Below are 25076 nucleotides of genomic sequence, written 5' to 3' on the forward strand. Positions count from 1 at the left end.
GGTGGGGAATAGGAATGAGGAAGAATTTCATTTTCTTCAAACTGTCTTAAGTCAGCAAGCAATTAAATCTTTTCCTATAAACTTTCAATAATAGTAAAGGTAGCGTGTCTCAGAGGAGAGACATTTTGGTGTTCAGATTCATCAGTCCACTTGAGAGTTACCTATTGCCCCCAGTTTAGAAATCAGTTATTAGCTGTTTATTTATATAGTATGATAGTGCTCAGTCATGTCCAGCTCTTTGTGGTCCCCATGGACTGTAGCCTGCCAGGCTCCTCTGTCTATGGGATTTTCAAGGCAAGAAGACTGGAGTGGGTAACCACTTCCTACTCCAGGGGATCTTCCAGACCCAGGGATTGAACCCACGTCCCTTGCATCTCCTGCATTGGCAGGTGGATTCTTTAGCAGTAGCACCACCTAGGAATCACTTCTTGGATATTGCTGAAGCAGCCCACCCACTTACCTATTTTTGTCTAAATTTAGTTCTAATATTTGTACTGTGTGAGCACATAAGCAAATAAGAGTAATGAGAAAAGAAAATATATGTTAGGTTCTTAAATTTAATTAAAGGCAAAAGTCAGTAGCAGGTAACACTAAAACCCTTGTGAATCTCAGCAGTTGAAAATTTGCAGTAGTTCAAGTGTGGTATACTTGGATTCTATTGAGTCAAAGTTAGAAATGATTCAAATTACAGTTCTGTGATCTGATTTAAAAAATACAAAAGAAAATACAGTTATATTGTAAACTAGAATGTGCTTATGACTTGAATAAAATGCTGCAATCAAATTGATTGTTTTCATGCAAAATCATCATATCTATTAAGAAAATATTTAGAAAAGAATGATAGGGATTATGTAGTATAGCAATTTTCTCTTTTGAAAAAATAGTAGTTTTTAAACTGATTTTAGCATACAAATGATTGTGAGCTAAAATTAACTTTAATTTTTTATCCCCTTACATTGTAAACTTTTGGAGGGCAAGGTTTCCATTTTATAATTCTTTGTTGTCCCCATAAATTGTACTGTATCTCGTGTTTGTTAAATAAATAATTTATTAATTGATTTTCCAATTATAAATGGGGGAAAAACATTTATTTTAATATGTTCCTTACTAAAATAAGATAGAGGCTGTATGTATGCATGTATTTCTTTAGTCTGGTTAAATAGATATTGTAGATTATATATACTTTATGCTATAAACTGAAATTCTTTAAGACTATGGATTTATTTTTCCCTGTGGTTTCTGATTGCACAAATGATGAGGTGCACTTTAAAGGGAAATGTTTACCTTGTTTTAAAACTGGTTATTGAATACTGCGAAGAGCAGCCCATTAGGTGAGTGCAGAGCTAAAAAGATAGAAGGAAAATCTTGTTTCCTAAGCTACTGAGAGGATTTTCACGTTAGGTTGAATAAAGACCATAGTCTTCAGAGTATAGTTCTGTGCAAGTTCCTGACTACAGAAGTCGTTAAAGGTAAGGTTTTTTTCCCCTTATGTAACCTCATTTTAAGTTGTGAGTTATATTTTAACTAAGCAGTAGTAATATGACTTTTTATTTTCCAAACCTTATTGTAATAAATTCTGGTACCGTGCAACACATTAGAGATTATATAATAGTTTGGCTTTTATATAAAGAAAACACCATTTGTTAATATGTCTGTTATGGGTAGTTATAGTTTGATGTTTGCTTTTGCTGGGGCTTGTTTTGATTCATCATTTTTATTTGACTCACTAGAAGCCATCTGTTAGTTATAATTTAACTTTCAAGGTTCTATGTAATTTGCTTTTTGTTAATGAAATGCTATAAACAGCATTATGAAGCTTTTCTCTTTTAATCTTGAAAGGAAAAAAATCCATATCTAAAAAAGCAATCACAAAGAAGAGGAAAACTGTCACAAAGTCACCTACTGTACCAGAATTTCAGGTAAATGTTTCAATTTTGTCTCAAAGTTTTTTAGTTTAATTTTTTGTATTGGTATTTACATTGTTCCTCAAGAGACTGGCCAAGTTCCGCCGTAAGACACGATACTTCAATGAAATATTTCCTACTATGGCTTTTTCCCTGCAAGTGCAGACATAGCCATGATTTAATCTGCTAGTATTTCAGAAATTTTTACCTCTCTTTTTGTCTCTTGATATTAAAAAAATCTGTGTTTTTTTTATGCTATGCTATCTTATGGAAGGGGTTTAAGAGAAATATGTTAAACTGTTAACTACAGTATAGCATGTAGTGTATGTGTGTATATATATACACACATATATATACACACACATATATATAAATGTGTGAATGAAAGTCTTCCAAGAACAAACTCTAGTTTGTACATGCTAATATTGCCTAGGTAATCTATTTTAATTTCTTTGGGCACTGTAGAAATGATAGATTTATTAACTTAAAAAACAGGTTTTTTTCCTTAACAGTTATATATGACCTTCAGAGAGAATATTAACTGAATGGTTTTTAAACATTTCTGCAAAAAGAAAAAAGTACTTTTATGTTCTGCTGGGTGATTATGTGAAGAGTTTTCTGTTTGAAGCTGATACTGGAATAAGCAGAGAAGTTTACCTTAATTAAATAATACTTTTATTTTCTACTTTATATAAAAGATGAGTTTTCTACAACAAATGACTCTCTAAAAATTTTCTTGTAGTAGTGTGTCCTATCTATTTCTGGTTTAGGTTATAAAACTAACAGTTCCAAAAAATATAAGTGATGTTAAAATGAATTTCTGTGAGTATAACAAAGAAGAAAATAAAGGAGCAATAACTGAAAATATTGGTAATATGTAATATGAGTTTAGCAATTACATATATCCAAAAATGTAGACACATCCTTTTTTTTAAGTAAAATTTCTATTTTGGAAGTGTTTTTTTTTAATGGAAGTTACTAATTGGTCAAATTTAATACTTTTAAATGAACAATAAAGAAAATAGACACGTTTTTCTCTTAGTATTTTAGAATATTTTTAATGACATCCTTAGGATGAATAATTTCTACAGAATCCTTTTATATAAAGTAACCCTGGTTCCAGCATATTCAGTAAAAAGAAAAAAAAAGTATTTACTGTTTATTTAGAGACCTTTCTACCATTGCTTGTGTGCCTTATTTAATGCTACAATAGTATATCGTTATTCATTCTTCTGCTGATTTTGTGCTTCTCCCACTTATTTTTTTTTCCTTAATACCCCGAAGTATTCATCCTGGGAATATGAATCTCAAGACAAATCTGGTCCATTGTTGATATTTGCCTTCATGACTATATTAAATGAATGATTTTTATATGTAGTAACACTGCATAAAGTATTGTTTTTCTTTAATTGAAGGTGGTACTCATTAATGAGGCATGAAAATTAATTTAGGATATTACATGGCCAGCATTTCTTTTTTAAGGTAACACAGTTAAAATAGAAATTTTAAGAGTGTGTCAAATATAGTAAAGGTAATGTTATTTCATAAAACTTTGGTTTGCATTGTGTGTGTTTACTGACATCCAGTGTAAAATGTATTTTTGACCATGAGTTCTGGGAAAAAAAGTATGAAAAACATTGTCTTAAGTGATGCTTTTAGTTAGTTACTGACAATTTGCTTACCATTCAGAAACTGAAGGTCAAAAGTACATGTTTTGCTGAATTGAACTGTTTAAAATAAACAACGTCCTCTTCCTGGTTCTTAAGGTGTTCTGGAAAGAGGGCAGGGCTGTGTGTTGGCAGGGGGAGGGGCTAGGGATGGGGAATAGACTTATGAGAACAGGGGTTCTTATGCCTAATTTATAATTTAAATACCATGGTAGTATTGAGAAAGAAAATTGACAGCCGTCTCCCAAGATATAGGTCATTTGCTTCAAATAAGCAAAGAATAGGAGATAATATTAGTCACTAGTAAAGTTTTTTGTTACATGCAGAACTTACAGTTTTGCCTCTCAAAATAATTCTGTGATAGTTTCTTCAATTATTTGAAAGTCTCCCACATGTAAGAAGACTGGTTATTATAAAACAAAGAAGTGAATTTATTTCATTCTCAAAAAGCTTTAACAATATGACATCTAGCACTTCAGAAACATATCCAGGGATTAAATTGCATGAAGTTGTTTTGTTTTGTTTTGTTTTGTTTTGTTTTGTTTTGTTTTTTTTAAGGTTCTGGTGAATTGAAAAAGTAAACCCTGTCTTTGACTTCAAATACTTTTTAATTTGATAGTTGTTGATTTTTTTTTAGCTAGATGAAATGTGTAAGCCTGTTTGCTTCAGGAAGAATCCATGTTTATTCATATAAACAAGTGATACCTATACTTCAGGACAAGGCAATAATCATCCCACCCCTATTTAAAGTATACACTGTAAGCAGTCAAAGGCTTGTTGTATTTATATTTGTGTGTATATTATAATGAGACTGACCATATCTGTACCAGTTTTTCCTAGGAGTTATATCAGTGGTTCTCAAATGTTCAGTGGCATAAAAAGAAACTTATACTTTTATTAAAAATGAAAAATCCTGGGTTTCATCCTCTAATCGTCCATCCTTGATTCAGAGGGTCTAGATAAATATTACTAATCTGGGTAGTGCTTAAGCATGTGGATTCTGGAACCAGGCTACTTGGGTTAGAACGCCACCTTAGCATTAATTCTGTAACTTAACTGCTCAAAGCTTCGAATTTCTCATGTGTACAGTGGAGTAATAATAATAGTTCCCACCTCATAAGGTTGTTGTTAGGATTAAGTGATAGGACTTAATGTTTTATTATCTTATTTTTCAAACAAGCATGTCAGATGCTTCAGACAGTACTGTACTTATGAGTAGGAAAATTAATTATTGGTTTAAAGGCATCTATTACTGACCTTTACCACTTTCCCCAGCAACTTAAGATCTTGGAATAAGTCTCAGATTTGGTCAGATTTCATCATTAAGCCTACAAGTATTTGAAAAGTGAAAAACCAATTAGTATTATTTGCATCATTATATTAGGGGGAAAAACCTGTGCTTAGCCCTTCTTACTATAGTGCTATCGAGAGTTATACATTTGGCATATAGGGGAAGTTGCCATGTTTTTGCTTAGCAATAGTTGCAAAAAGTCAGAAAATATTTTTAGTCTTCAGCATGTGGGTGATTTAAGCTTTTGTGTCAGATTTAACAATTTTACTGATTACTTTGTTAAATTCACTAGATTATTTTTTTGTTTTTCTGTATCAGTACAGAAAACTGTAGTTTTTTTAGTACAAGGAAGACTGTTAGATTGAAAAGTAAATATTGATTTTCTTAATAAAATTAGCTTTTACCAAGAATATTAATATGTTTAATATTTGAAAGAGAAGTCTAATATTATGTGAATTTTCTTTCTGTGCACAGTTATAACAGAGTCATAGAAAATATTCCTAAAATGTAGTTTGTCAAGTCTCAATGAGATACAGTTTTAAAATAATTTAAGAGCCTTAGTTACCATGACTCTGCTTTTTATTGGTAACGGAAATCTTCCATGTCATGTGTGCTTGCTCCTATCCATGTGTGTGATTTAGTCTAAAGGCTTCTTTGCAGAGGAAATCCAGAATCCAGGTGTTGACTAAGATTTATATAGAAGTATTGTTTTTTAGCATAAGCATAAACTCACTGATCCTTAACATACCTCTGAAAAAAACTCTGTTGCTCCATTTAACCAATGGAGAAACTAAGGGGTATGAGATAAAATACTATCCTCAATGTGACAATTTGGGATCAAAATTAAAATTAGAATTTTCTGCCTCACAGAGTTAAGGACCTTTTGATTATATTGTTATTTTGAATTGCTGCCTCTCATGATGAGCATTTTCAGCTTCAGCTTTTTGTTTCACTTTTAACATCATGTAATTTTACTTCCCCCTGAAATTTTTTTCCATTTTTATATATTGTGCCTTGAAAGAAACACCAGTTTTTACTCATATAGTGGTATAAAAATGTTTTGATTTATTAATCAGACTTGTCATGTTGCGCATGATACCTTTATTTGCAGGTTTTGAAGTAGTCATTATTGCTGATATGATGATCATAAGAAGTGAGAAGGAATGTTCCTGTCCTAATAGTTTGAACAGATGTCAATATAATCTTAGTTTAAATATAATATAGATTTTGAATTTACACCATGCATTTATTGTTTTGCTTATAATTTTATAATAAATTATTGGAATGTTTTATTAGAATGGTAGTGAACATGATCCATTTTATTTGGACCTATTCATTTTGACTTCTGCATTTCCCTTTGCTTTTTAATGTAATTTACCATATTTTACTTTTGTATGTTATCTTACTTATGTTCTTTTTGGAACAAATAAAGTAAATATCTCTCAAACCTATTAAATTTATACCCGAAGGACATAATATATAGCTTAAAATAGTGATTTACTTTGTAATTTTTCTGAGATGTGATTATGGAGTTCTTTTGATCTCCACAGGACCTCCCCTTCTCCACCATATACACTTATTTCTATAGACTATATACACACATTTTCTGCTTCTTGAGTTGGAGAGAGGGCCTTTTAATATTTACATTTAATAGATATAAAAGCTTAGATATAAATTAATTCCTAAAACTATAATGTGGTGCTCAGTCATTCAGTCCTGTCCGACTCTTTGCGACCCCATGGACTGTAGCCCACCAGGCTCCTCTGTCCATGGGATTTTACAGACAGTGCTGAAGTGGGTTGCCATTCTCTTCTCCAGGGGATCTTCCCCACCCAGGAATAGTACCTGCATCTCTTATGGCTCCTGCACTGGCAGGCGAATTCTTTACTACTTGCGCCACCTGTGACGCTCATAACTATAATACACGTTCAAATTATTGTTAGTTTTTTTTTTAATTTGTTTTATTTTGCTTAGAACCCTTAAAGAAAATGATGTAAGAGGAAGAGGAGTCCTAGGTTCCATGGTATCCCTCTATGAGTGTGTCATCTTTGGTCACTGCATCTCTGTTAAACTAGCTTGTGAATTGGAGGTACCCCTCTTTAGCCTTGGCCAAGGTTTGGACCATATTACTTTTTTTTTCCTTTTGGTCCCTTTCAGCTCTAAGATTTATGATTTTGTGACTCTGTCACGAATTGCACCAAGCGAAAGATTAATTTGAGGGAGAGTTTAACAGCCTTGAAGAGGTTCTTCCTGGGAGATAAAACTCTTCTTGTTAACCTCTGCAATATGACTGAAAACCTCTTTGAGTGTTGGCAGTGTGTCCTGCTGCTGTGGAGCTTTCTTTCACCCTTGGAGGCACTTAGCCCTAGATTTTCTTTCCCCCAAATTTAAGGTAATGAGAAGGAGGTCTTAATAACGTGCTTTTGCTTTGTTCAAAAAAATTCATGTTCTCCTTGTTAAAGTGAACTTTTTTTATTGGATTGATTTTGTTTTTAAAAGCATCATTTGAAATTAAGTTGAATTTAAAGCCTGCACACACAAAAAAAAGCCACACACACATACACCTTACTTTGTAAAGAGAAGAGTGTATAAATGACAGAATTGACATAATTATTTTTCCCTTAAAATATAACCTCAAAATGATAATTATGACATAATTATTTTTCCCTCAAAATATAACCTCAAAATGATAAGTAACAAATTTAGAATAATGTTCCCATACAAGAATTTTCTAATACCTTGACTCTATATTTGGAGTATATATATTACATATTTATGTAGAGGGAGATATATATTAGTACTTAAAGAGTATAAATTGTTAGGTAGGTATTAAGTCACTTTAAGATAAGTTCAAAGTAAATATTGCTAAAAATATTTTAACCCTCAATTCAATAAAATTTATGTTTGAATCATGGCATTTAAGGAACGTTTGTGTATTAACATTGAACATTGGTGCTTTTAATTCAGTATTCCATCCCCTATTTAAAGATAAATCTTCTAAAATTTTGTACTCGTTTAGCTCCATGCTACCAAATGTTTCTGTGACCATGCAGATTTGTAATTCATAATCATTTAGTACATAATTGCCCAAAAATGTGAGATTTGCAGCCCATACCTGGGAACTTGTTACAAATGTAGAATCCTAGGTCCCACCTCAGACCTACTAAATCAAAAACCTCATTTTAACAAGATTCCCAAGTGACTACTGCTCATTGACATTTGAGAAGCACTGATTTAATACAGCTTACTAACTAGGAAAGTATTTTTTAAATATATAGCTCTTAAGGTATAGAAATCATTCCTAGTTTGACTTCAAAACTATGTTATCTATTTCCTTAAATGAAATATAAATATTTTCTGATCTCATGACTAATTGCTAGTTAAAAGATCTTAAATTTTTTAGGATGTGTTCAGGTATTGGGGTATATATTTTCATTGTTACTGTAAGTTTCTACAAAGTACAAACAAAATGTACCCTTACTCCATGTATAATGAGACAGCTAAGTGAAAATGCAAGTGAAAATTGCTCTGAGCTTTGCCATATGTACAAATGAGAAATCCATGCCATGTCATTAACTAGTACACCAAGTTCAGTGAAAGGGGTGTAACCATTTGCAAGCTCCATGGCAAATTTGATATGGTAGTCATAATAGCAGATTATACAAGTTTAGTTCCCATTGAGTACTTACTAGAAACCTGGTGTATGGCCAACATGGTTCTGATAGAAGTTGAAGACATTATCTAGTTCTAAAGTCACTTACATAATTAGCCACTTCACTACTTAACCATCAGCATTTCTTCCATAATTCTAGATTTGGCAAATGGAAATGTGTATAATGTGTCAGCAGCAATATCCTACTATTTAGTTGTTATACTGATGTTTTCTACTCTGAAATTGTTAATTTGGGTTACTTAAATACACGTTTTCCTTGCTGTGTCAGTTCTGTGAGTTTGAAATTATGTAGATGTTTCTAATCATTGTTAATACTAAGTATAATTTATATTATCTGTGATAATTCTTTCTTAGTCTTTTAGGTTGAACCATATTGTCTTTTTTGTAGATCAAAGGCATATCAACATTTCATATGGTTCAATTTAAAGTGTGGAGGCTCCTAGTCTCCCCGTTTTGTCACATAGTAGTCACTAGGAATGATCTTGTTGTAATCCTCTTTTGCTTTGTTGTTTTTGTTCATTTTCTTTTAAAAGAAAATATGCCTTTTAGGAAAACAGTGCCCTTACCAGAAATTAATGAATTTAAAAAACATGAAACTAATAAAAAATTAATGAATTAATAGCTTTATAAGTATAGTATTTTTCATTTATACAGTATATACATTATAAGACTCTCATTAAATCTAAAACTTTTCCCCTGTGTGTGATTGCAGTTCTGTTTTAGAAATCTTCTATTTCTTTTTCACAACAGATTTTTAAAAATATAAGCTTAAATTATTTTAGGAAAAAAGTTGAATATTATCAAACTGATTGAAACATTCAGTATAATTTTACAAGAACTAAAATGTAGTTGCTAATATTTTTGTTATGTTGCTGATGCTTCACTGTTTAAATATTTAGCAGTTAAGCCAAACTTGTTTGATTATTAATTAATAATTAAAGACCAATTGTTTTGACCATTTGCCAATATTACCAAAGTGAAATAAAGTGAACCACACAGTTATGAAAGGCAATAGATGCTATCTTTGGATCTGGTTTTATTAAAGACTACTAAGATCATATAAAGAATGTACACTTAATTTCATTAACTTCTTTCAATATATTCATATAGTTGGAGCCCCTCTTTATTAGCAGTCCCAACAGCAATGATACAATTTGTTAAGTTATATAGTTAACAACCAAAGCAGAAGTAAAACAATAGTTCTCCAGGGGTGCATTTATTCACCTGCTCGGAGACTGCTTGATGAAACATTTCATAAAGGTGATCCAGTAACTTGTGAAATCTAGGGTGAGTTTCCAGATCTTTGTCATTCTGGGCTGAAAGTTAAGAATGTTTAAAAAAAAAAACAAAACCTGGATTATAAAGCAAAGTGAAAGATGGGGACGTGGGATGAAACCACCAATGTTGAAATTTCAGCTAATTTTATACTAAGCCTGAAGTTCATACATCATAACAAGTAAATATCTTTTAAAATATCAAACTGTGGAGCTTTCTTTGCATTTTACTGTTACAAAGACAAATAATTGTGAATTCAATGTGTGTTAAAACAACTTCTGTTACCACATTTTGGGTGTTTTATATTATGTGTTATCAAGCTGTGTTTTTGTGTTTTATTTTAGCTTATTTGCACTAATCTTGATGAACTCAGGGAATTAATCACAAAAATCGAGAATGAACTCAAAGATCTGGAAAACAATAGAAAAAAATCGGTAGGTGTTGATCCAAAAGTTCTATCTATTATTGTCAGCATTAAAATTTATTCCTGCTTTTTCTAAAGCCTTTTTAAATCTTGTTGTCCTGAATTACATATAAATTTGCTTGAAAAATAGAAAGATGTTTATTTTATTTTTCCTATGTGGTCTAGTTTTCACTTTTAATAGACAAACATGGTGCTGGGGCAAGTAAATTAATTTTGTTTGCCTGGTTTCTATCAGGTTTAGTTTTATGTATTTCCCAATATACTGGTTGGTTGTTATTCTGACTGGTAGTTTTGGGGTAGTGTTTACCTTACAGATATTCTTAATTAATAATTATATGCTTTTAATGGATTAGCTCTGACATAAATAACATGTAAATTATTTAATCTTGCCCCAGATGTTTTTGATACATGCTTAACAGTATATCTTAAGAACCTTTAGCATCTAAAGGTCTTCTTTTAACTTTCACTATACTAAATTCACAATTAATCTTTACCTTCGCTTTTAACTATTCTTCAGAGAATACAGTATAAAGGGCTTTATTTTTATTCACCCAGCACTTGGTAAAATACTCAGTTATGTTATATATTAAATCAGTAATACCCATTTAACTGACACTTATAGTTCTATTATATCATAGATTTGAAACATAAACACCAATAAATAAATGGAGAAGGCTTTAAGCATTGAAAAAAAAATCAGTCACTATTTTTAAAAATCCCTTTATTTTATGCCTCAGGAATGTCATGAAACCACATTTAGGAATTTGTTCAGAACCTGTTAATCTAGAATTGTGTATGATAATAAGGTTAGAGGTACAGCAAGCTTCATTCATATCAGCAGATTTGTAATACTCATTTTATATGTTGTTCAGAAAGGACATATTGGTAGCACTCTGAAGGAAGGAAATTAAAGTACTCTGAGATCATTTAATACAGAGGTAAAACAGCCTTAAGCATTTCAGAAGTCTCTCACATGATACCCCTGAGACTATTGGCTATAATCTAAGAGATGAGATAATATAAGGATAGCCATCAAATGCATTAAGAAAGCATCATGTTCAGTACACTTTGTGTAAAATATATAATCTGAGAATGCAGAAAACTTTTAGAATTATTTCCATTAAAAATGGTTTAGATCATTATAAGACTGTGAGAGGTTATCTGTTTTGTTTTGCTTTGTTTTGTTTTGAATATGTCAGCAATCTCTTGGTGTGGAATGAACCCTACGTGTTGTTTTAAAACAACTTCTGTGATATATTTCTCAAACTATATTAAAATATTTTTTCCTCAACCAGTGTTTTTTTAATGTATTTTATGTGTATGTTTTTAAAGGATTGATTCTATTATTTAATAGGAAAAAAAATCTTTTAATCAGGATATTTAGTTTTTTTGCAGAAGCCATTTATTTTTAGTGACTTGTCCATACTTCATGACTCTAAACAGAATTCTGTTAGGTAAATTTGTTATTTGTTTTTTATTAACTGCAGTTAAACAATAACATTCATCTTAATTTGTTCTCATATTATAAATTAGGATTTTGTTTTTAATTAATAGTTCAAAGCATAATAGGCTTATGTGCTTACTTATGGTATGTAGTGTCAGACAAAAAGACTTTTCCAAGCATCCGAGAGTTTTTCTGTAAGCCATCCACCTCATTTCCATTGGTAGTATAAGGGATTAGCATATTGCCTTCCTTCACAGAAGTAATTATAAGAGTAAAAGAAAATATAAATTACAAATATTTGACTCTATAGTACTTGGGGGTATGTTTATCAGAAAATTTTAGGTTATGTATGGGTTTTAATTGTTTAGATTTTGTGTCTCTAAATTTTTGACTTGTCCTAACCCTTAGTATTTGCATATTAGTTTTAAAATATGTTTTCTGCTCCTCAAGAAATAGAAATTCTTTGAACTTTACTTATTGGGAATAATTGAGATTACCAGTATACAGGCTACTTGCCCTAAAATAAACTGACTAAAAAATTGTTTTCATGAATAACTTACCTTAATCAATGAAATGGCCAGGAATAAAGGAATAGTAAAAGTTTGCATCTCAGTGTCATTCCTTATTTTTTACAAAAGCTGATACTGAGTGTGGTAAACTTTATTGAACTTTTATGTTGGTATTGAATACTAGTTTGTCATCATTGGGAGTAGAGGTTCCACTTGACTGAATTTTCTAAAAAACCTAGACATTTAGTACTAAAATCCTTACTTTAATCATTTAATGAAAAAGATTTCCCTGCCTCCTGGTACTATACTGAACATAATTGAACCCTTTCTTGATAACTCAGGGATCATTATGGATATCCATAATTGTACTCATACCCTAAAACTCTACTGATGTCAGTAAGTCTTATTAAACATTCACAGATAGGCCTTTAGGTTATATATTTTGAAGGTTTTTGTTTCTTTGCTTGCTTTTGTTCTGTCTCTTCATTGTCAGTCTGTCATTTCTTGTGTGTGTCCATTTACTTGCCCTACCTCATACACTGTCGGTTGCAAAGCAAGTAGCCATATTGTCAAAATTGGGCTCATGGTAAGGACCTGAGAGATTTTATTAATAATGAAATGTATGAACTTGGTGATAGTGATAACCATTTTGTTTATTCCTTGCATAGTGAGCTTCCTTCACCATTGCCAGACAAATGAAGTTATTAATATTGTTCTTCTTAAGAGGATATCACTGTGAAAAATAATGTCAAAATAGCTCTGTTCATCATCAACTTTCATATCCATAATAATGGCTTCAATAACAAAGAAGATGTATATTCCCTATAAACTTTTGGTTGTCATAAATGTCATTACTAAAGATAGAAATTACTTATGTGATAGAGGGTTTTTAACATGGATTCATTTAAACACCTGGTTGTTTTGGGAAGCTTCTCTACAGGGCATTTCAAAATGTTTTTCTTACCAAAGCAACAAGGAAGAATTACCCCATTTCCTCATCCAGGTCAGCGTTCCATCAAAAAAGCTTTCTTAATCTCTTGGAGGTTTTGCCTGAACTGCCCATTGTACTGGAAGAGTTAGTCTTTTAAAATCTGGATTGTTTACTCATTACTGCAGGACAGTTAATTCTACTTACGATTTATAGTGTGAAGAGAGAAATAAATGATTTAATTTTCTTGAGTTTACTTTGGTTCACTTGATCCCATTACTTCATTTAAAGGTTTATTCAAAGAGGAATCAATGTCCTTTACATCTTCCAGTGCCATACCAATTACCCACCTGAGTTTTGTTTAAAGTGAGACATCTGACAGAGATAAATAGAATTATATAGTTTGACAAAATCCTTTTAATTTTTGTCTGTCTCATCATTATTTAGATTATAGGGGTTTTTTTTAGTGCTCTAAAGAAGACATCATGATATTTTATTGTTTTTATCTTCGTGAGTTTAATCACGAGATAAAAGTTGTACTTTGGAAATGTATTTTTTTTCCAGAAAGATAGTTTTACACCTAAGATATTGATAAATTTTCCTGATCCTATTATATTTGAAATTTATTAAACATTTTTGCTGTATAAATAATCAAACTTGATAGATTTTTGTAAGACTAATACAGAAATGATTATTCTGTTTCTTAATTTTTCATGTGACCCTTTTCTCTCATATTTGCATAATTTCCTTATGTTTTATATTATTGCTTAGATCTTAAAAGAGTTTTCAGTCTTTTTGATAATGAAAAGTCAGTGTAGAGATGGGGTATATGGAAAAGTGAACATTTGGCAGAAAACAAAAAGATGTAAGAAAAGAAACCTTGTCTGGACTACAACATGATAAATGATAGTCATCAATATAGATAAACTAAAATTTAAAATATAATACCATATCTTTCTAATATACCTTTTAGCAGTTAAGCACCTCAGCACCGAGCAGGTTTTAAGACTTCAGATATTTCCAGATTTCACATTCAGTATGTAATAAAAGCTGTAAAACTGTTCTCTTTGGTCCTGTAGTCCTAGTTAGTATTTAACTTTTATCCTCCCCATTTTGCACACTACTCCCCTATCCCCCCAAAAGTAACTTACACAATATTATGTTCAATGTCTCTCTCATAGTAGAGAGAGCAATAATGTTAACAGTGATATGTCATAAGGCTGATAAAATATTTGTAGATCATTGTTACTATATGGAAGTATTTGTGACATTGTTAACTTTCAAAAACATCCAAAAATACACATGCAACAATTACAGCACGTCAAAAGGCATAGTTTTTTTTGTAAGACATGTTTTAAGAGAATTAGAAAGAAATTACAAGTCATGAATAAAATTAATCTTTACTATGTCCTTGAAATAATTTAAATTCATAATAATAGGACTTCTCTTAACCCAAGGCTATGCATTAATAGATCAAACATTAGAGAAATCAGAAGCTTAGATCAAAGATGATTACACCCTAGTTTTTGTCAGAGTTTTGTACAAGCCAATGGTTATCAATGAGGAATGATTTTGCACCCCCGCTATGAGACTTTGGCAATGTCTGAAGATATATTTGATTGACATAGTTGAAGAGGTGGTACTGGCACTTAATGGATAGAGGCCAGTAGTGCTACTAAAAATATTCTACATTGTATAATCTTACAATGCACATGATAGCCCCCCACAACAAAGAATTATCTGGCCTCAAGTGTCACGCAGAGATTGCAGCAACATCTAAATTATCCTTAAATAAGTTTTTTATGATTACATCATTATGTATCTTATTTTCTTATTCTAGATCTTTTGATAAAGGTTAACAGAACTGAAAAAACTCTCAGGTGTAGGGGGAAAGATGCTTTGCTGTTAAATAGTTATATTTAAAGCTTTCAAAAAATTAAAATAACCTTTTAGAAATCCTGTATAATAAATAAGTTCCTTTACCTGTCATATTCTAGTCTTATTCATTAGGCACATACTTCCTCATTGTGGTCTTGTACTGTACATAACACCAAGGAACTTGGTAGACACTCAGAGACTGGAAGTCTTTATCCTCAAGGAATTCACTTTAGAGCTTAAGCTTTTTCTCCCCAATCCTGAGGATAAATCTTTAATCAGAATTGGTTGGGTTGACTCCTGTTCTTTTTATAAAAGACTTGATCTTTGATTTTCAAGCCATTTTTAAATTCAGGAGTCACTACTTCTAGACACTTGCTTCACTCATTTAATGACATGTTTATGTATTATTTGGGAGTAAGGGTAGAAGGGTAGGTAACATATGGACTTTATGAAGAATCAGATATTAACTGACATACTCAAAATAGTAGTAAGGAAAGAGAACTAGATGATGGGAAACATGAACCAGAACAATAACTGGCTAGTAAGACAAAGCTTCAATTGACTGTAGTCACCAAATCATCTGAGAATGCATTATCTTCATTTATCTCTGGTAGGTCTCATTTTGGGGCCTTTTTTTTTTTTTTGACATTTAATAACTACTCTGCTCAACTGAGAACTGGATATTAACTCCTATTAATAGTGCTTACTGTTTCCACTTACTGGAATTTGGTGTAGTCTGTATCCCATCAGGGAAGCTTTCTTAAAAGTAATATTTGAACCTGTTTTCTCCCAATGAAAGTTCCAATTAAAAAGGTAAAGTGTTTTATATTTTTTACATCAGCCAGAGAATTAATACTGCATGTTCTCAGCATGGAGTGAACTTCAAGGAAGAATTGAACTAGGTGACAGATCCTTCTATAGTTAGAGCTTCATATTGCAGCTTTTATAATTTGCCTTAAACTGTTTTGAATTACATATCATACACACTTACTCAAATATAAGTAAGTTTAAATGCCAAATATTTTTCAAAGCCCCAAGTAAATTTTTATTATTTTCTATTTAATTTATCTATTTCTATTTAACTCTACTGCCTTTCACTGACAAGAGTTCTGACAAATTGAATTTAAATCCATGAGGTGCTTGAGACCAAAAAATGAACTTCACATCATTCTGTTTATTTATATTACAGAAGAAATCAAAATCTTTGGAAAGCCCCCAAAATTTAAAGCTGGAATAGTTTAATACCTTTTGTGAACTAGGGAAGAATATTATCCAAACAATAGAGAAGATTAAACACTAATAAAACTTCCCTACCATCTTATTATACTCTATAGATATGAAGGTAAAAGTGATACACTATATATTAAAGGAAAATTAATCCAGATCTACCAAAGAATAAAAATGAGTCTAAATAGAAGACAGAGTCCACATATGGATCTCCAGCACTTTAAAATAGAAAAAGAAAATATATATATATATGTATATCTCCTTGTACAGAACCAGTTTCTTTTAATGAAGATACAATGCTAACTAGTTGTAGTAAGTGCTGTTAATTAGGACAAAAGTATTTTAAGGCAGATTTAATTGCATGAAATACTGATAGACAATTTAAAAAACAAAGAAGATTTTAGGGTCCAAAATTAACAGTAATCAATAACCACTTAGTATAGGAATATAGGTTATAGCCCTGTAATCCCTAGCGTCACTGCTTTAAAATATGAAACAGTGGCTTGTTCATAATGATGAACAAGTCAGTAAGAGTTAAATTATATTCATTGTGTGCTCAGAAAATCTGGAAGACATGTATTTTAGGAATGTTTTTTTCAATTTTTAAAAATCTTTTCAGCTAAGTAGAAAATCTCAGCTAAGAAATTTACTTCTGTGGTTTGAATACTTACTGTGGACCTACTGTGTGCTGGGTATTGTAATTGAGCCTGAGAAGGCAAAAATAAGTAGAATACTGACCCTGCTTTTAGTATATCCCCAGTCTTAATTTCACTTACATGGAACTTTTTATGCTCTGATGTTACCAATGTAGCATTACTTAGTGATTCAGATTGTGCTGTGAATTGCTTGAGAACCCACTTTTCTTGTAACAGGTATAGATTTGATTAAACGTTATTAACCTCTTTGCTACCACCAATTTACTAAAAAGGGTCAGATTCAGATACTACCCAGTAGTTAATATCTAGTCCAGGATTTTTTCTTCTTTATGAATGGAAGTGGTTACATACCATCAGTTATATCCACATTGTTAGATTTTCTTCCCCGGTAATAATGACTACTTCACTGGGAATGTGATCTGTCCACTGTCTCTACAAAGTCAAGTGACATTGAAACTTCCAGTATTATCACTGATGTAGTTGTTTATCATCATGCTTTCTAGTTAAATGCTCATTTAGAAATACAATGGAAACATTGTACATGCTGCGCAGTGTTGGATATCGTTAAATGCTTATGTTTCCTATTGAGTTAGTATTAAGAGTTCCTAAAGAGCAAACACTAGTATATGATAGAATAGTTCATATTAAGACCTCTGGTAATGTTAAAATGCTTTTTTTAACTTCTTCCATGCTAATATTCAAACACTTCACTGTATTGTCTAACGTGCTTTTTCAAGAGACTGTATACCACCAAGATGAATGTGGTATTTTACCCCCAAAACTGTGAATATGTAGGAATATATTAATACAGTGGTAGTGTCTTTAGGTGAGCAATAAGAAAAAAAAGTAAATACTTGTTACCTTTTCATTTACTGTTACTTAGATTAAGGAGAATGTGAAATAATTAAATTATTAAAATGCTTAATTCCAGTTAATTTGTGCTATGTCCATTTCCATTAAATTATTTGCAACCTAACTTTGGATATTCCTAATGTTTTTAAATAAGACATGTTTACATATAAATCCATTTGACTTTTCTAAAAGCTATTTGAATTTTATTGGAAAAGCATGATGTATTATTATAATCCCTTTCCACCATATGATTTATGTCTGTGACAAGTACCAAGCCTATAACAAAAAATGCTCTGTTTTATGATCCCTGTTTCTATGCTCCAACAACACGTGTAAGTAGAAGCATGTAGAAAGAGCAGTGATGCCTTTTTCATATACATTTTGTTTTTGTACTCTTCTTTTTAATAAAAATTTTATTTTTATCATCACAATAATACCATTTCAATTTAAAAAATATTCTTTACTTATTTATATACGATAATCTTTTTCTTCATACAACGGTTGATATCGATTTTGTTTAGAAATCGGTGTAAGAAAATCTATAAGTAACAGAATGAATTGTATAAACCAATTACTTTCACCTAATATTCAGAGTATCTAAACTTATTAAATGTGCAAAAGATCCATAGTGATGAGACATTTAATAAATCTAGAATTTATTTGTTTTCCTCTTTTCTTCCTTCTAGATGTTCAGTGTCCCCAGCATCAGTAGATTGCCAATTCCCTCTCCTCGCAACACCCCAGCCAGTATTAATGCTGGTCTGTCATACCCATCCCAGATTACTGCAGCAGAATGGAGTTTTTCTTTAGTTGTAAGGTAAGTTTCCCTCCCCACTCATTTCACACACACAGACTTAGCTTTCCATTTTACAATATTGTGTAGTTTTGTAAGTTTTTTCAGAGTATCTTTTCTCTTGTGGTTCCTTAGGTTATTAACATATCACATTACAAAGCTTATAAAACTGCATAATATAATAAAGCACTTATCTTGTGACCATAGACGAACTCCTTGTTGTAGTAATCCCTATCAGGTTATAAAACCTTTAGTATTTGACAGTTGAGCCATCTCATGGAAAGGGAGCTGGCAATCTACAGCTGCTGTGGACATTGGATGAGAAAATATTGCAAGGTAAGCCTCAAATTTAGATCATATTGTATACTTTTGGTTCCATGGTGTGTGCTAGAATTCATACTTTATGTTAAACTTTATAGTAAATTTATAAAAGAAAGATATATCACTCTCTTCTTTTTAAAGTGACCATCAGTAAATATTTGGATTATTAAGTTCATGTAATACATTGGGATTATTTTGGAAACATTTTTTATTCCTGAAAATAGAATTCTAATTATTAGAAATGGTTCATTTATCCCCATATTGACATACCTGTTTATAAAGAAAAGTCAGGACTAAACTCATATATGTAAAGCTTATTGAATGTATTATTTTTTTTTATAATTTTATTATATATATATAATTTTATTATAGAAACAGTTATAACACTGTTCCACAAATAACCATTTACTCCTTAATCTTTCTACCTACCATCTTTATTTTTTTCTGTTCTTTTCTTTTTTATTTTAATTGGAGACTAATTACTTTATAGTATTGTGATTTTTGCCATACATTCACATGAATCAGCCATGGGTGTACATGTGTTCCCCATCCTGAACCTCCCTCCCACCTCCCTCCCCATCCCATCCCTCAGCGTCATCCCAGTGCACCAGCCCTGAGCACCCTGTCTCATGTATGAAACCTGGACTGGCGATCTGTTTCACATATGGTAATACACATGTTTCAATGCTATCCTCTCAAATCATCCCACCCTCACCTTCTCCCACAGAGTTCAAAAATCTGTTCTTTACATGTGTCTCTTTCGCTGTCTCTCATATAGGGGTCATCGTTACCATTTTTCTAAATTGCATATATATGCGTTAATATACTGTATTGGTGTTTTTCTTTCTGACTTTTTCTTTTCTGACTTTTCTGGTGTTTTTCTTTCTTTCTTAGCTCTGTATAATAGGCTCCAGTTTCATCCACCTCATTAGAACTGATTCAAATGCATGCTTTTTAGTAGCTGAGTAATATTCCATCGTGTATATGTACCAGAGCTTTGTTATCCATTCGTCTGCCAATGGACATCTAGGTTGCTTCCATGTCCTGGCTATTGTAAACAGTGTTGCGATGAACATTGGGGTACATGTGTCTCTTTCCATTCTGGTTTCCTTGGTGTGTATGCCCAGCAGTGGAATTGCTGGGTCATATGGCAGTTCTATTTCCAGTTTTTTAAGGAATCTCCACGCTCTTCTCCATAATGGCTGTACTAATTTGCATTTCCACCAACAGTGAGAGGGTTCCCTTTTCTCCGCACCCTCTCCAGCATTTATCGTTTGGAGAGTTTTTGATAGCAGCCATTCTGACCGGCGTGAAATGGTACCTCATTGTGGTTTTGATTTGCATTTCTCTGATAATGAGTGCTGTTGAGCATCTTTTCATGTGTTTGTTAGCCATCTATATGTCTTCTTTGGAGAAATGTCTGTTTAGTTCTTTGGCCCATTTTTTCATTGGGTAGCTTATTTTCCTGGAATTGAGCTGCAGGAGTTGCTTGTATATTTTTGAGATTAATTCTTTGTCAGTTGCTTCATTTGCTATTAATTTCTCCCATTCTGAAGACTGTCTTTTCACCTTGCTTATAGTTTCCTTCGTTGTGCAAAAGCTTTTAAGTTTAATTAGGTCCCATTTGTTTATTTTTGCTTTTATTTGCATTACTCTGAGAGGTGGGTCGTAGAGGATCGTGCTATGATTTACGTCAGAGAGTGTTTTGCCTATGTTTTCCTCTAGGAGTTTTATAGTTTCTGGTCTGATGTTTAGATCTTTAATACATTTTGAGTTTATTTTTGTGGTGGTGTTAGAAAGTGTTCTCAGTTCAGTTCAGTCGCTCAGTCGTGTCCGACTCTTTACGGCCCCATGAATCAAAGCATGCCAGGCCTCCCTGTCCATCACCAACTCCTGAGTTCACTCGAGTGAACTCCATCGAGTCGGTGATGCCATCCAACCATGTCATCCTCTGTCATCCCCTTCTCCTCCTGCCACCAATCTGTCCCAGCATCAGGGTCTTTTCTAGTGAGTCAGCTCTTCACATGAAGTAGCCAAAGTTCTGGAGTTTCAGCTTCAGCATCAGTCTTTCCAATGAACACCCAGGATTGATCTCCTTCAGGATGGACTGGTTGGATCTCCTTGCAGCCCAAGGAACTCTCAAGAGTCTTCTCCAACACCACAGTTCAAAAGCATCAATTCTTCGGCGCTCAGCTTTCTTCACAGTCCAACTCTCACATCCATATGTGACCACTGGAAAAACCATAGCCTTGACTAGACGGACCTTTGTTGGCAAAGTAATGTCTCTGCTTTTTAATATGCTGTCTAGGTTGATCATAACTTTCCTTCCACGGAGTGAGCATCTTTTAATTTCATGGCTGCAATCACCGTCTGCAGTGATTTTGGAGCCCCAAAAAATAGTCAGCCACTGTTTCTACTGTTTCCCCATCTATTTTCCATGAAGTGATGGGACCAGATGCCATGATCTTAGTTTTCTGAATGCTGAGCTTTAAGCCAACTTTTTCACTCTCCTTTTTCACTTTCATCAAGAGGCTCTTTAGTTCTTCTTCACTTTCTGCCATAAGGGTGGTGTCATCTGCATATCTGAGGTTATTGATATTTCTCCCAGCACTCTTGATTCCAGCTTGTGCTTCCTCCAGCCCAGTGTTTCTCATGATGTACTCTGCATATAAGTTAAATAAGCAGGGTGACAATATACAGCCTTGATGTACTCCTTTTCCTATTTGGAACCAGTCTGTTGTTCCATGCCCAGTTCTAACTGTTGCTTCCTGACTTGCATGCAGGTTTCTCAAGAGGCAGGTCAGGTGGTCTGGTATTCCCATCTCTTTCAGAATTTTTCCCCAGTTTATTGTGATCCACACAGTCAAAGGCTTTGGCGTAGTCAATGAAGCAGAGATTGATGTTTTTCTGGAACTCTCTTGGTTTTTTGATGATCCAGCAGATGTTGGCAATTTGATCTCTGGTTCCTCTGCCTTTTCTAAAACCAGATTGAACATCTGGAAGTTCACGGTTCATATATTGCTGAAGCCTGTCTTGGAGAATTTTGAGCATTACTTTACTAGCGTGTGAGATGAGTGCAACTGTATGGTAGTTTGAGCATTCTTTGGCATTGCCTTTCTTTGGGATTGGAATGAAAACTGACCTTTTCCAGTCCTATGGCCACTGCTGAGTTTTCCAAATTTGCTGGCATATTGAGTGCAAAACCTTCACAGCATCATCTTTCAGGATTTGAAATAGCTCAACTGGAATTCCATCACATCCACTAGCTTTGTTCGTAGTGATGCTTCCTAAGGCCCACTTAACTCCACATTCCAGGATGTCTGGCTCTAGGTGAGTGATCACACCATCGTGATTATCTGGGTCATGAAGATCTTTTTTGTACAGTTCTCTGTGTATTCTCGCCACCTCTTCTTAATATCTTCTGCTTCTGTTAGGTCCCTACCATTTCTCTTCTTTATTGAGCCCATCTTGCATGAAATGTTCCCTTGGTATCTCTAATTTTCTTGAAGAGATCTAGTCTTTCCCATTCTATTGTTTTCCTCTATTTCTTTGCATTGATCGCTGAGGAAGGCTTTTTTATCTCTCCTTGCTATTCTTTGGAACTCTGCATTCAAATGGATATATCTTTCCTTTTCTCCTTTGCTTTTCACTTCTCTTCTTTTCCCAGCTATTTGCAAGGCCTCCTCAGACAGCCATTTTGCTTTTTTGCATTTCTTTTTATTGGGGGTGGTCTTGATTCCTGTCTCCTGTACAGTGTCACAAAGCTCCATCCATAGTTCATCAGGCACTCTATCAGATCTAGTCCCTTAAATCTATTTCTCATTTCCACTGTATAGTCATAAGGGATTTGATTTAGGTCATAGCTGAATGGTCTAGTGGTTTTCACCACTTTCTTCAATTTAAGTCTGAATTTGGCAATAAGGAGTTCATGATCTGAGCCACAGTCAGCTCCCGGTCTTGTTTTTGCTGACTGTATAGAGCTTCTCCATCTTTGGCTGCAAAGAATATAATCAGTCTAATTTCAGTGTTAACCATCTGGTGATGTCCATGTGTAGAGTCATCTCTTGTGTTGTTGGAAGATGGTGTTTGCTATGACCAGTGCGTTCTCTTGGCAGAACTCTATTATCCTTTGCCCTGCTTCATTCTGTACTCCAAAGCCAAATCTACCTGTTACTCCAGGTGTTTCTTGACTTCCTACTTTTTCATTCCAGTCCCCTATAATGAAAAGGACATCTTTTTTGGGTGTTAGTTCTAGAAAGTGTTCCAGTTTCATTCTTTTACAAGTGGTTAACCAGTTTTCCCAGCACCACTTGTTAAAGAGATTGTCTTTTCTCCACTGTGTATTCTTGCCTCCTTCATCAAAGATACGGTCTCCATAGGTACGTGGATTTATCTCTGGGCTTTCTATTTTGTTCCATTGATCTATGTTTCTGTCTTTGTGCCGGTACCATACTGTCTTGATGACTGTAGCTTTGTAGTAGAGCCTGAAGCCAGGCAGGTTGATTTCTCCAGTTCCATTCTTCTTTCTCAAGATTACTTTGGCTATTTGAGGTTTTTTGCATTTCCATACAAATCGTGAAATTATTTGTTCTAGTTCTCTGAAAAATACCGTTGGTAGCTTGATAGGGATTGCATTGAATCTATAGATTCCTTTGGGTAGTATACTCATTTTCACTATGTTGGTTCTTCTGATCCATGAACATGGTATATTTCTCCATCTATTTGTATCATCTTTGATTTCTTTCATCAGTGTTTTATAGTTTTCTGTATATAAGTCTTTTGTTTCTTTAGGTAGACTTATTCCTAAGTATTTTATTCTTTTCATTGCAATGGTGAATGGAATTGTTTCTTTCTGTTTTCTCATTAGTGTATAGGAATGCAAGAGATTTCTGTGTGTTAATTTTATATCCTGCAGCTTTACTATATTCACTGATTAGCTCTAGTAATTTTCTGGTGGAGTCTTTAGGGTTTTCTATGTAGAGGATCATGTCATCTGCAGAGTTTTACTTCTTCTTTTCCAATCTGGATTCCTTTTATTTCTTTTTCTTCTCTGAATGCTGTGGCTAAAACTTCCAAAACTACATTGAATAGTAGTGGTGACAGTGGGCATCCTTGTCTTGTTCCTGACTTTAGGGGAAATGCTTTCAATTTTTCACCATTCAGGATAATGTTTGCAGCAGGTTTATCATATATGGCTTTTATTATGTTGAGGTATGTTCCTTCTATGCCTGCTTTCTGGAGAGTTTTTATCATAAATGGATGTTGAATTTTGTCAAAGGCTTTCTCTATCTATTAAGATAATCTTATGGTTTTTATCTTTTAGTTTGTTAATGTGATGTATCGCATTGATTGATTTGCAAATATTAAAGAATCCTTGCATCCCTGGGATAAAGCACACTTGGTCATGATGTTGATCTTTTTAATATGTTGTTGGATTCTGTTTGCTAGAATTTTATTAAGGATTTTTGCATCTATGTTCATCAGTGATATTGGCCTGTAGTTTTCTTTTTTTGTGGCATCCTTGTCTGGTTTTGGTATTAGGGTGATGGTGGCCTCATAGAATGAGTTTGGAAGTTTACCTTGCTCTGCAATTTTCTGGAAGAGTTTGAGTAGGATAGATGTTAGCTCATCTCTGAATTTTTGTCTACCTACCATCTTTATCTTTTATTCTGTATTGATCGGTGCAGATGAAGATTGTAAGAGCCTTTCTGATTTTCATTGTGTCAATATTCTCTCATGTATTTAGAGATGGGGAGCTTGCTGTTTTCCTTGTTTTTTAATTCACTTTTAAACTTTAGATCACCATAGTTTTAAGTACTATTTTAATTAAAGTAAATTTTAGAGATTTTAATATTTGCATCACAGAGATATGTAAATATAGGAATTACACAATACAGTCTCTTCTTTAGGAACTGTCTGTATGCAGGCCAGGAGAAGTGACTTTGTGCAGTGGAAAGAAAGTGGATTTTAGCATTCAGGAGATCTAAAGTTCTAAAGTCTTCTCCCACCTACAAGTACTTCTCTGTTTACCTTAGACATTTTCCATATGTAAAATTATATCTGCTAAGTTCCCTTTTAGCTTTAAAAATTTCATCCTAGAAGCATGGTAGTTTTTCCTTTATCTGTGTATATAAAGTTGGCCAGTCAGAAAAGCTATTGCTGACTTTCAGTTAATCTGATTGAAGGTTCAGGAAATACTTGTTTGATTTTAAATAGATTTTTGTTTTATATTAG

General features: G+C 33.0%; 1 protein-coding gene across 5 annotated transcripts in view; it reads left to right on the top strand.

Annotated features, from left to right (window-relative positions):
• The window catches only part of KIAA2026 (KIAA2026 ortholog), a 104836-nt gene that overhangs the window by 63065 nt on the left and 16695 nt on the right, over window positions 1-25076 (top strand). For 4 of the 5 annotated variants that reach the window (XM_043890666.1, XM_043890669.1, XM_043890671.1 and 1 more), the window contains 2 exons: window positions 1840-1919; window positions 10155-10244. In XM_043890666.1, the coding sequence (XP_043746601.1) occupies window positions 1840-1919; window positions 10155-10244 (170 nt within the window). The remainder of the gene's footprint in view (window positions 1-1839; window positions 1920-10154; window positions 10245-25076) is intronic. The other variant, XM_043890667.1, reaches the window with a different exon arrangement.

This window comes from Cervus elaphus, chromosome 29 (assembly GCF_910594005.1).
Source record: "Cervus elaphus chromosome 29, mCerEla1.1, whole genome shotgun sequence".
Taxonomy (NCBI): Eukaryota; Metazoa; Chordata; class Mammalia; order Artiodactyla; family Cervidae; genus Cervus; species Cervus elaphus.